This window comes from Caretta caretta, chromosome 15 (genome assembly GCF_965140235.1).
Source record: "Caretta caretta isolate rCarCar2 chromosome 15, rCarCar1.hap1, whole genome shotgun sequence".
NCBI lineage: Eukaryota > Metazoa > Chordata > Testudines > Cheloniidae > Caretta > Caretta caretta.
Genome location: NC_134220.1, coordinates 17,787,260 through 17,800,670, shown reverse-complemented (window position 1 = coordinate 17,800,670; position 13,411 = coordinate 17,787,260). Strand labels below are relative to the sequence as shown.

Sequence of the window (13,411 nt, the reverse complement as noted above, 5' to 3'; positions counted from 1 at the left end):
ATCAAATGGTCATGTAAAAGGATAATCTGACTTTTAACAAATGCATCTAATCTGCAACAATCTCTGGCACCACATAGATACATGTACTCTGAAGGTAGGTGTGACGCTTCCCAAGGGTACCCAGGGCTCTGAGGCATCGCGCTACCACTGCCCTTTGCGTGAGGAAGCCTTGTTGTGCCTGTTGGGGGTCAGCTCCCCAACTCCACCACCACGGGCAACATAAGCTCTTCCCTGTTGGTCTCACAGGCCCACTACACACGTTAGCTATAGGCACACTCCAACCCTCAAGCCCATCAAGTGTCTCACTGGAGTGTCCCACTCCTGTTCCACTGGACACTTGCAGTATTCACAGATTTGCTGCTGTCAAAGAAACATTACACCCCTGCTTACCAGTTCCCCCTCAGATCACTGCTCCACTTAACACACAGCACTTAGATATGTTTATAGTGAAATCAAGTATAAGTTTATTGAACAAAGCACAGAGTTTCAAGTAATAGCAAGTAGAAGTATTGGAAACAAATTATTACATATAAAACAAAATTATAACATGCATCCTACAGCCTAGACTTTATTAGCATGATACTTCCATGTCTTGCAGAATATCCAAAATCCTTGCAGTGTGTAACAGCCAGGCTGTCTGAGTGCCTCCTTTCATAAGACAAACACCCTTTTAGCTTGCCTCCTTAGTGAAGGACCTAGTGTGTTCCTTTGCTCCCCACGATATACAACTTCCATTATTTGTCTTCTTCATAAACAGAACACCACCCTGCTGTTTTGTTTCTTCCTGGAGATTTTCTTTCTGGCAGATTTTGCAGTCTCTTGAATGGCACCTGGCGCTGTCTGCAGATAGGTCTCCATTATGAGGCAGACAATGCACAATACACACTTGACCAGACAGAGATATAAGTCTCTGTTACCTCCTCCCTGAAAAGAACATATCCGAGGTATGTCACCTCCTAGTGATCTGCATTAATTCCAAGACCGTAGGAACGTAATTTTTAGTAGAGACACATCACTCCTTAAATATTGTTTTTACATACATTTCACAATAATTATGATGACCATTGGGCTACGGTCTCTCAGTAGAGCCCTCACATGCCACCCTTTGGTGACCTATTATGCATATATCTGACCCAGGGGATCCCTGTAAAACCCTATGAACCCCCTGTGCTCTCTGCAGTTGGCACTAACAGCTTCCTGAGTCACAGTAGGAATCTAGGCCTTTGATTCCCATTGTTCATTCACTTGGACACAGATATATATACAAAGGGTCCCACTGACTTTCCAAAGTCTTATCTAACACATTGAGCATTGAGGGTGCCCAGCATCCTCCAGGCCACTCTTGGCACCTTGCAGTATGGGGCTCAGACTCTGAGTTGTCAGATTAAAGAATATATTTGCAATTCTGAACAGACAGAATGAACCACTGGGATAGTTAACTACCCAATAAGAATGCTCTGAAGATTAATCCATTTGTGATTAAAATACTGTGAATGGTACATATACAAAACAATTGGATCCTGGGGAGTGCTGGAGGAAGATGCAGCTGTGTACCATTGGTATTTTAATGAGGGAGCAGGTGTTTCTCCAATTATTGGGGCTCCTAAGGGGAGCTATTTCAAGTACCCAAAAACCACTGCACTACTTATATGGTAGCATCATACCAATTACCTGGTAACTGCCTAAATATTATAAAAGTGAGCTATTGCACGCAATCTATGTTCTTTAGTTGTGCAACTCCTGCAGAATCTCAGTTTTCCACCTGTCATCCTCATAGGCTCTGCAGCATCACTGTCTGTCTGAGGACAGCTGAATACAATCCTTAGAGTAGCCTGTCAATATCACATTGAACTTTGCCCATTCAGGTTTATTTGAAAATTATTTGAAATGCTCCCTCTTTCAGGAACTAAATAGCTCGTCTCTAGAAGATGCCAGCCCCTGTCAGCACTGGGAGCTCAGGCCTTGAATTTGATGTCACAGAGAGCCACTCTGCAGTAGCACGGAGAGATGAACAAAGTGGCCCAACAGGTCTTTTCCACTTCTGATTTTGAGGAATCGCTGCACTTTGACTCCTGTTTTGTACTAGCCCTGAACTTCCCCTAGCTTTTTAAACAGCTAACTTGTCAAAGTGTGTTGGTACAACCTATATTGCTAATCTTTTTCCATACGAAAAATTCTCTTCCTGTTTTAATAGACTGTTAAGTTCATTGCAGCAACATGCTACTGTGTTCTGTTTAATTGTGACAAGATGTGATGTCTCCAAGCAAATGGCTATTTTTGTGGCCAGGGTTCTCAGTGCCACATGACAGACCAAAACGTAAAATCTGAACTAGTCAGAGCATTACTCAAGCAATTAACTGTCTCACAGAAGATGGCTCAAAGCCAATAGGCAGACACTGGCAAATACCGAAACTGGAATGCTACCTTAGTGATTACCTCAAGGTCTTAATTTTTGTTACTTTGAGTTCTCTGGAGGAAGGCAACAATTCTTTTTACATTCTTACAAAAACAGATAAATCAAAGAACTAGATGTTTGAGTTTTCCTCACCATAGGTTCCTTGACATCTTTTGTGGACAGACATCCATCAGAGATCACTCCCAAAGAACTTGAAACAAATTTCCACACATTCAGGTTCTCAAAGACTCTTCTCAAATTCATCGAGAATTTATTTGTTAATCCAGGGTCAAGTTTGCTGAGCATTTCCTTATTCAAGCATGTAAGCACTACTTTAATGGTTTACAAATTGTTTGTTAAATGTTTGCACACAGACAGGCTGCAGTTCCTACTTGGTGGACACACCTAACAAAAGGAATTAGATTACAGGGTTTATAAGCATCTGGGCCAGAGCATTGAGAATTGTAGTTCTGCATATTTTATATAAAATTGGCCCATCATGTGTTTGCTAGAAATCTACAGAATAAAGTCATCTACTGGTAAGAAAGCAGAAGACCAATTAATCTGAAATGGAACAATTTCTAAATACAGTATATTAGGTCTTTTCCATTTTACCATACATCTACTCTAGAAAAAGTTACAAGAATTGGAAGAAGCTGCTATTCCTTGGACTAAGTTTATTTAGGTACTTTTATGGTCCCCCATCAATACAGTATTGCATTTGTGACCTTGTTCACAATAGAGGATATCCCTGAATCCCTTTCCTGAACTAGTCTGAAGACAACTACTCTTCCCTCCTTCACATCCTTCCTCAGGACCCAGTTTACTGTGTTGCTTAGAAGAGACCATCCAGCCACTGTAGCTAGGTGTGTGTCAGTCAACAATACCTCATTTAGGATTTTTTTTTAATGATTTGGAACCCAGAAGTGTGCAATTTCTTAACTATCCAGCCATATGATCGTCTTTTTCTACTCTCATTCTCCCTTCCCTTCTTTCCTTTGTTAAACTCACTTTTTGTATCTTGTTCAAATCAGACAGTAAGTTCTTCAGGACGGGGATTGTCCATTATTACGCATGTACATAGCTCCCAGCCTAATGTGGACCCATGTGGAAAATGTAGGCACTGCTGCAATACAAAAATAGGAAGGATGAATGCAATTTTATATGTAATTTGAAGTCAACAGATCTCTTTTTACTAGAAGTAATGGGATGAAATTAAGAAAAAAAATGTAGACCAACTACCCAGGAAGGCTTTGTGACAGAGATTGACATTAGGCTGAGGACCAACTTCTTAGAAATGTAATGGAAGCCCCAGTGCCTGACATCAGAGGGGTAGCCGTGTTAGTCTGGATCTGTAAAAGTGGCAAAGAGTCCTGTGTCACTTTATAGACTAACGGACAAGACTCTGAAAAGTGTACTATGGAGAACAATCCTGCATTAACAGGAAGACGTGCTTGATAAGAGGGTAGATTTTTTCACCATCAGTCTTCCATGATAAATCAGTGTCATCAGTTGATAACCCTGATAACAGGGTTCAAAAAAGAACCAGATAAATTCATGGAGGATAGGTCCATCAATGGCTATTAGCCAGGATGGGCATGGATGGTGTCCCTAGCTTGTTTGTCAGAAGCTGGGTATGGGTGACAGGGGATGGATCACTTGATGATTACCTGTTCTATTCCTTTCCTCTGAAGCACCTGGCATTGGCCACAGTCAGAAGACAGGATACTGACATAGATGGACCCTTGGTCTGACCCAGGATGGCCGTTCTTATTCTCTTATGTAAGCCAGCATTCAAAAGAAATCCTACATAAACAAAGAAAATGACTGCAATGAGGGCTAGAGCCCAAATCTACCTTGTCTAGGGGCGACTGATTGGCAGGCAGAGTGAAAGCTGATGTGTGCCCTAGGAGGTTGCCCAAATTCATGTAAATTAGTTGCCACCCTTAGGCATTTGCAGAGGAGGCTGTGCTATTACACACACACTTACAAAGGCAGGGATAAGGAGGACTTGTGGCACCTTAGAGACTAACAAATTTATTTGAGCATAAGCTTTCGTGAGCTACAGCTCCAGCTCACTTCATGGGATGCAGGGATCTGACTGCTCGGCTTGTATGAATTCTAATCCAGAGGATTTCCACTACTGTGACCACTGAAGTGGTGGGGAGAGACTAAGGGATGGAGGGAGCAAGTACATCCCCCTCGTTTTACATGTCCTGTGCAAGGGGGTTTCCACTCACATGACTCGGGGGAAGCCCTGGTTCCTGGCATGAGAGAATACACTCGTGTCACCATTAACCACAGAGAGCCTACGGCCCCATGATAACGCTGCACGGGAGGAGCAGGCGGGAAAAGGCGGAGCTGTCACGGCGCGAGGCCCTCCACCGGGATATGTCGTGACACAGGCAGGGAGGGCGGGGTAACACTAAACCAGCCCGCTGCCGGCGGCACCAAGGCAAACAACAAGGTGGGGACCGCCCTCCCACTTCCGATCCCGGAAGGTCGCCGGCAAAGCCCGTCCCCGCAGCTGGGAAACAGCGGCCCCCTCAGCCGTTCCGCCCGGCCCCGCTGACCCCCGCTGCCCGAGCCGCGGACGCCCCCAGTCGGGGGAAGCAGGGTCGGGGTGTGCGAGGGAGACAGACCCGGCGGGGATCGGCGCCACTCCGGGCCCCCGCGGCCTGCCCTCCCGGCGGGGGAGGAGAAACGCGCTGCACCGCTCCCCCTCCCCCGGCTGAGGCGGCGGCGGCGCCACGTCTCGGGCTGGCAGCTGGAGGACGGAGCCCGTCGGGAGCTGTCAGGTCTGTGGGGAGGGGACGGGGCCTGCTGGGGGTCCCGTGGGCGGAGCGCTGGGCCCCGAGTCCCCACAGGGAAGGGCTGGGGGGCAAGAGCTGGCGGAAGGGCCGGGGGTCCTGGGTGGGCCGGCGCCGGGGAGTCTGGCTTGGGCTGGGGCTCTGGGCTGGAGGGGCCGGGTCTGGGCTGTGGCCTGGACGGGGCGGGGGGTGGTGGTCTGAGCTCTGGCTTGGGCTGGGCTGGGCTGGGCAGGCCGGGATCTCGCTCAGCGTCCGTGGGGGCTTCAGGCCAGCGCTTTGTGTGTCCCAGGTAGGCGAATTAAACCCCGTGCCGTTGGTGCGGGGCGTGTCAGTCCTCGTGGACACCTTCCTGCCTGCCCTGTGTGGAGGTTAAACCTTCTTCCCCGCACCAGCGCCAAGGCCAAGCGGTGGGTGGCTCGGTGGTGCTGAGCGTCTCTAGTTTCTTTGGGGTTGTGGTGGATGCAAGGTGCGATGTCAGTGCGGAATATTATTGTGCCATCTCTTTTTTCCTAACCTCCAGCCTCCTGTCTCGGAGTCAGATAGAAGACTTCTGTCATCCTAGGTGTCCCTAGCTTATGCTTCTTGTCGCTTGTTTTTCTCTGCCTCCGATAACCATAGGCATAAGTTTTAAGTTTCTCAGGGTGTCCGGCTGTGTTGTGCTTTTACTAAAATGGGTTCTTTTGGGGTTTTGGGTTTAGTGAACGCCTGCGCTCTTAGTGCCGGCTATACACTCCCCTCCAACACTGCTCCTTTCTGTGTAAGGGGTCTGATGGGAGCCTGTGATGGGTATGTTATAAAGAGATAATTTATAATGGACTTTAATAGCAATTAGAAGTCAAAATGTGATGACTTTATATGATTAGGAACAAGGAAGAGCCTTAGGAAGGGGGAGTACTGTATAGACACAGCCCTTTGTACAAACTTTGTTGTTATATTTTGCTACGTTTTAAAAGTCTCTCTGTGCAACGTGAATGTTTATGTAGAGGGCAGACACGGGTATTTGTTATTGCTAGGAATGTGTGACAAATCATCTAAAGTAGTCAGACTGGATTGTGTAAGGTGTAACTATGGTGATCGTAAACTCTCTTTACCCTATTGCTACAGTCAGGATCCCCTTATGATTTGTTCTATGTACAGTATCTGTTGTGATGTCAGCACTGGTAGCAGCTATTACTCAAGTTTAAGTTAGAGTTATATGTAACTTTAAAAAGTCAGCGGTTATTTGTAATGTATGCATATTTCTCTTTTGTGGAGGGAAATTCCATCCTAAAATGCCTACCCCAGTCCAGACACCTGTTGTGAAAATAGGCGTGGATTAGCTGCTGGCTCTCTAGGGTCATTGCCTCTTTGTTATCCATGTGATATAGACAAGGCTCTTTGGTATTGGGATAACACTAAGTCCAGTCCTGTGCATGTTAAATTTCTATTGATTTCAGTGAGAGTTTTACCTTCTTGACTGCAGGATCTGGTCTTAAATGTGGTTATATTTTTCCCTTTACACCATTGCTCTTATCACCAAGAGATCAAGTGGTGTGGCACCTCAGATGTACTCTCTGGAGATGGAGAGGGAATAGAAGGTTAAATTGCTCAAATTATTTGATTGTGTGTGGAAGTGTAATTTACACTTTTAACAGTTTTTACACTGTTAGCTAAAATTTTGCTCTTTAGTCAAATGCTTTTTAGTGTCTTGTTTTTTGTAATCTTCTACACTTTATATTTAATTAGCCTATTGGTAATTTAAATGAATGCAATATTATCTTTATAATTTAACAAATTATCAGTTTATGTCTTGACCCATATTTAAACATTTGGCTGTTTGACATATCATTGGCAGAATGCAGTGTTTTTTGTTAGGAAATCCTCTGTAGCCTTGCCCTAAGAGAAGGCCAGCCTTGACTGGCAGCTAGCTTTCATTTTGACTGTCAACACAAGCTGTAATTAGTAGGTCATGTTCCTGCAAAGTTATATGTGTTGTTTGCTGTGGAGGAACCTGAGCTACAACTGAATAAACAATAGTGTCATGATTTAAATAAAAAGTTAAATTCAAGCCACTATTTGCATTCATACAGGTAAAATAACAGACTTCAACTGGAATAACTCCCCAAAATGAAAAATACAGCACAGGAGTCCAGATTATTAATGAGTAGGGTGACCATATGTCCCATTTTGGCTGGGATGGTTCCCTTTTTAAGCCTTGTCCTGGACATCCTGACTTTTTTGGCAAAACTGGGCAGGTTTGCTCTTGCCAACTGATCATCATGCCCAGTTTTGCCAAAAAATGGTGCACGACCACCAAAGGGTGTGTGCCGAGGAAAGTTCATGGGGCTTGAGCAAGCAGTCAGCCCTGGGTGGGGGGGCCTGGGCCAGCCCTGCATTGGATGGGGGCGGGGTGCAGGTTTGAGAGAGCCCCAATGCGATGACCCGTTTTCCTTTAGGGAAATATGGTCAGGAATGAGTGACCACTGTTGGAGTAGGACAATTACATACTTCTAGTTTATTGGAGCTGATACCAGGTTTAAAATATATATTTACATTAAAAAGGACTTTAGGATAATGATCTTAAATCAATTGTCTGGGTGCAGAACCAATTTCTGTAGGCTTGCACAGGTCTTTGTACTGTAAAAGTTGAGAAATATGTTAGTAAATAATGTATTCATTGTCCAGGACAGTGGATTATTGTCTGCACTATCATTTCATACCTGATCTGTACATTGAAGTAAATGGATTGAGTGGGTGAAGAGCAATTTGTAAGTGCTACTTACTGTCTATCTGGTATCTTCAAAGTTGTGAATATGTTTTTTAAATAAATGTATTTGTTTCCAGTGAATGTAGCATCTTGGTAACTGCTTTTTTTACTCCAGGATATTTTATGACCTCCTGGAATTTCTGAGCTGCCTACTGTAAACCAACGAAAGAAAAGCCCACTATTGTGCTCCTGTATGACATCTCGAATAGCACTGCTGCTGATGGAGACAATCCGGACTTGGTAGTTCACTTGGAGGCAAATTATTCAGAAGAATTAATTTCCCTGGATCTGGGTCATTCTTACCATGGACTCGTCATCTGTTCAGCAAGATGCCCTGTTGGAGAACAGAGCTAGCAATGGGGCTTCTCACAGTTCAGAAGAACGGCTGAATTATAAGGCCAAATCAGATATGCCAACCGAAGGAGCTGAAATTAACAGTAAGTTGTTTCATAAGAATTGAATCTCTTTCTGATTATAAGGTCTCTCTTTCACTCATGATTTTGTCATACAAGACATTGACCATTATTTTGTTGGAATCAGTAGTGTATTTTGCTGTATAGTACTACAGAATGTCTTGTGAATACTACAACCCATCTGTCTTAGAAATTCAGAAGAATTCCAACTTTTTAATTTAAAAACTGCTTCTAAATTTTGTTTTTAAAGCCATTAATTAAAACCAATTAATTATGATAGGGACTGCTCAATCTGTGTTATATTTCTCTTCTGCTGACATTAAAAGTGGTAGGATCCTTAAGGGCTTGTCTACACCTGGAGTTATTATGGAATAGCTATTCTGGCATAACTCCATGTGTGAATACTCTCTTATTCTAGAAAAAGAGTGCTTTTTTCCAGTTTTAGCATAATCCACAAACTGTTCCATTTTATGAAATAATGAAGTAGAAAATTTTGCACTTGTTCACAAGAAGTTTAATAATGTGCTTACCTAAATAGGCCTCCTTAGCATAAAGATTTATTGTTGAACATAAGAACGGCCATACTGGGTCAGACCAATGGTCCATATAGCCTAGTATCCCGTCTTCTGACAATGGCCAGTGCCTGGGCCTTCAGAGGGAATGAACAGAACAGGCAATCATCGAGTGATCCATCTCCTGTTGTCCACTGCCAGCTTCTGGCAATCAATGGCCAGGAACACCCAGAGCATGGGGTTGCATTCCTGATCATCTTTGCTAACAGCCATTAGTGAACCTAATATGCATATGTGGAACTGATTTAGTGTTGGTTGGAAATGGTTGAGTAATTAATGTATGTTACAGTTTCCACCTATACAGTTCTGGTTGTTTTTGTTTTGTTTTTTTGGTCATACAGCTACAACAAGGGGAGCCCAGAGCCTTTATTTGCATTTGTCAGACAGCCTTGTATCTGATTGCCAGGGTATAATCATAAGATGAATCATTCATCTTGCATGAAGTTAAAATTTAACTGTTTCCTGTCCTTATCTCTGTCAAGCATCTTCCTAACAATCATAGCTTGTAAGTAGCATGCTTTTTCTCTTGTTTTTAATCTATTTAATTATACTTTCCAGTGCTTTCAGCAAATTGCAGACATATATCAAAATTACTGTCACTAAAGAACATTGGCAATAGCATATAGTGTCCTGTGTATTCTGTGGCTATAGAATTTGTCATAAAATCATTCCCATGCTGAGAATTATGCTCCAGAATCTTTTTTTTTAATGTATTTTTAACACTTTTTTTTTTTATGGTTGAGGATAACCTTTAAATCATGAAACAGATGTAAATTGACGCAGCGTTGTCTGCAGATTGAGAAAGACAGGCTGAAACAGTCGCTCAAAGATTTGAACTGCCCAGTCATTTCTGAGGCGTTGTGGCTGAAGCCTATAAGTGACATAGCTATTTCACTACTCACCATCACAGTAGAAATAGCCAGCTAACATGCCAAATTGCCTCCCATGTCCCAACCTAGCTTTCAAAATGGCTCTTTCCTCTTCACAACTTCTGATGCAGTTATGCATTCCCAATACAAAAATCTGAGACATATCAAAAACTGAAACAGCACCAGTATAATTTTTTTAATATAAAAACCAATAACATGGGCTGTTGTAGTGTTTTTGTGGTGTTTATTTTAATATTTAGTTCAATGCAAACCTCCATTGATTATATTTAAATGAAAATGTCTGAAGAATTTCAAGTATGATGTTGTGAAGGCCAAGACTATAAAAGGGTTCAAAAAAGAACTAGATAAATTTCTGGAGGATAGGTCCATCAATGGCTGTTAGCCATGATAGGCAGGGATGGTGTCCCTAGCCTGTTTGCCAGAAGCTGGGAATGGGTGACAGTGGATGGATCACTTGATGATTACCTGTTCTGTTCATTCCCTCTGGGGCACCTGGCATTGGTCACTATCAGAAGACAGGATACTGAGCTAGATGGACCTTTGGTCTGACCCAGTATGGCTGTTCTTATGTAAGTATGTTGCATCAGAATGTTGGCAGGTCAGCACTAGATGTTTTTGTTCAGGTGTGGTGGGGTTTTTTTTTGGGGGGGGGGGGTGTTATAACGTTTCTATACTGGGGGAAAATAATATGTAGATAATTATATCAGCAAAAAATGCTTTTGCAAGTACAGTTTGATTTGTTTGAGGAACTGCTATCAGCTATTTTGGCAAAAAGCACTCTTGTAGGTATGTATCTTGCTAGTATAACTATACTGGGAAACCTTTTCTAGGACAGACTAGGCCCTAAAGATTCCAGGGATGTTGTCATGGAATTTGGTTCCATCTTACCACAAACTGCATGGCCCATGACCTTAGTTAACACGAAACGCAGTGAAGCCCTTTACAACAAGACATTTTCTTGGTAAGCAGTGGTTCGTTATAATTGGAAATACAAGTATCACCCTGCAGTAAATCTCAAACAAATGGGCAATACTCTATAAACGGAGTATAAACGGAGTATAAACGGAGTTTCACTATATCCTAATTTACTCCAAGTGGATTATAGTGTGTGCTTCATTTTTTTTAGGTAATCTTTGCATCTTGAATCAGTATATTCATTTGTTTACTGTCTTTTCATTTTAAAACTCTTCTAAAGTGTAATTTGACCATACTAAATGAGAAGACCAGTTTTTATGTAACAAAACAAAAGCACTGCCCTACTTGAATCCCCCCTGTCCCCCCAATGTATCTTATTTAACTTCAGAGAGGTGCTTTAAAGGTTACCACATCTGAGTATTATTATTGTTCCTGATTTTTGTATAACTTCCCTTCTTCCTTATCTGGTGCTTGAAATGATCCTATTTTATGCCAAAAGTATTTCATAGCTAAGCAGTAACTTTCATATCCAAGTGGAAAAAGAACCACTTTCTTTAATCATTGTGATCTATTTGCTTATATTTAGTTTCTGTACGTTATCAATAACAGCCCTCCTTTCTGAAAAGATGAGTGTGTGTCAGAAGTAAGCAGCAGAAACAATTCTATTTTAGCACAAGTTTTTTTCAGCTCTGTTTGTTCACATAAACGTTTTTGAATAAACTGTACCAGCCGGGTGGCTATTTCAACTTCCTTTTGGATAGATTTTTTTTTTCTCGAGCGATCTAGAAACATGTGTCTTAAAATTAATCATGAAGTTCTGCCACAACCATGTCTTAAATGTACATCTTTGCTCCATCAAGCAGAGAAGCAAGATGGAGGTCTTTAAAATATAAATTTGTATATTTTATATATAAGTGTTATGCTTGAATTGAGGATGTATTTTTTTCCTCATGTAAAATGCATATAGACACCGCCAAACAGGGATGAGGTCCAGATTTAGGTTAGTTCTTTTTGCGTTATATATGAAATCTAATAAAAATTAATTGGGGGACTTCTGTTTTGTATTTTCTTGCTTCATTATTTTGGTTCATGTTGTCTATTGTGCTGTATACATATGATGCATCTGAGAACTGGGATGATACTTGCCTAACAAGGTTGTTGGGAAGGGGCTTAGTTAATGCTTTTGATGCCCTTTGAGATCCTCTGATGTAGGGCATAATAGGAGTGCAAAGTATATCTGCTTGTTCTGAATGGAGAAATAAACTTCCTCCATCTAATTTCTCTTTGAAGTAGAAATCATAGCAATTCGTAGACATTCTTACAATCCAAAAACCAATCCTATTAATTTGTTGGATTTGGTTTTGGAAGTGTGTGCAGGGTTGAATGGGAGGACTTATAGCTGCCAGTGTGAATTAATGCAATGTAACTTTCTTTTCAGCAACTAGTATTAATGCCAACAAAGTGCCAAATGAAGGAGAAAGTCTGGAGATAAACAGCAAACGGGACACTTACCAGAATGGACCAGAGGCACTCTATCCTGACCTCCCTTTGTCTTTTGAATCAACCAGCAGTCCACATGGTCAAGACTCTCCAGGTGTGGCTGGTTTCCATGACAACCTAAGGAAGTCTCAGGGAACTAGTGCTGAGGGAATAGTTCTTAGAAAAGAAGCTTTGCAGTCACTCAAACTAAGTCTTCCCATGCAAGAAACTGAATTGTGTAAGCATCTGTTTACTGTAGAGCCCCTGCTTCTCTTGCTGCCTAAAGCTTTTTTTCTCTGAGCGTGTCTGCAGAATCACTTAAGCTTGGACTAAAATTCATTTTTGCAATAAACCACTCTCTGCTCCCAGTAAAGCATGTGCCTTAACATTTAACAAGTTTGGTTGTTCTATTGACCTACACATTATAGTGGATAGGAAGCTAAATTGCCCTAGTCTGTCCCACTTCGGGAGTAATGGAATGACACTGAGAAAATGACAATTTTAGGTTAAATAATAGCAGAAGTTTCTTACACTGGGATGTCTTAGGCCTTGTCTACACTACAAGGGAAATTCGATCTAAGCTACACAATTTGAGTTATGTGAATAGTGTAACTCAAATCGACGTAGCTTAGCTCTACTTACCGCAGGATCCACGCTACATGATATGGACAGGAGATGCTCTCCTGTCGACTTCCCCTACTGTTCTTGATCTGGTGGAGTACAGGAGTCGATGGGAGAGTGATCTACAGTCGATTTAGTGGGTTTTCACTAGAGCTGCTAAATCGACCACCGATGCATCGACCGCCACTCAATGATCCCCCCGGTAAGTGTAGACAAGCCCTTAGACTAGAATAGTCTCTCAAGGGAAGTAAGAGGAGCTGCATCACATATTTAATACTAAACTGGACAAAATTCAAGAAGATGTACTGTAGGGAACAATCTTACGCTAGCCTCTGAGGGATGGGACTAGAAACTGAATAGATTTTTGCCTATTTCCTTCATTCTGTCAGAATTCGAGTTCTAAAGCAGGTGGGATTTAGATGGTAAAAGTATTCTTGCTCTTACTGTGGAAGGTTTTGTCTCAGATCACTTGAAAGAATTGTGGCATTTGTAAATATAAAATGATTTAATTGAGCACTGTAATCTCAATGCTTACACAAGGACACTTTGGAAGATGGGGGAGTATTCCTG

At 42.2% G+C, this 13,411-nt stretch overlaps 1 protein-coding gene and 1 long non-coding RNA gene across 9 annotated transcripts in view; one reads left to right on the top strand and one right to left on the bottom strand.

Annotated features, from left to right (window-relative positions):
- Window positions 1-440: 440 nt before the first annotated feature.
- Window positions 441-4,868, bottom strand: LOC125623046 (uncharacterized). 3 transcript variants are annotated; one of them, XR_007352896.2, is made up of 4 exons: window positions 4,636-4,868; window positions 4,066-4,201; window positions 2,549-3,521; window positions 441-924 (listed from the first exon to the last, which is right to left on the bottom strand). It is a non-coding gene; the product is annotated as an uncharacterized LOC125623046 (long non-coding RNA). The 3 variants fall into 3 exon arrangements; XR_007352895.2 differs by lacking the exon at window positions 441-924 and having other exon boundaries at window positions 996-2,800; window positions 3,407-3,521; XR_007352894.2 differs by lacking the exon at window positions 441-924 and having other exon boundaries at window positions 996-3,521.
- A 171-nt stretch (window positions 4,869-5,039) lies between these two features.
- GOLGA3 (golgin A3) overlaps window positions 5,040-13,411 on the top strand; it is a 39,379-nt gene continuing 31,007 nt past the window's right edge. The window contains exons 1-3 of one of the 6 annotated variants that reach the window (XM_048821825.2): window positions 5,040-5,193; window positions 8,067-8,388; window positions 12,180-12,458. In XM_048821825.2, coding sequence (XP_048677782.2) covers window positions 8,256-8,388; window positions 12,180-12,458 — 412 coding nt within the window. In that variant the 5' untranslated portion in view covers window positions 5,040-5,193; window positions 8,067-8,255. The other 5 variants (XM_048821829.2, XM_075119981.1, XM_048821826.2 and 2 more) reach the window with 5 other exon arrangements.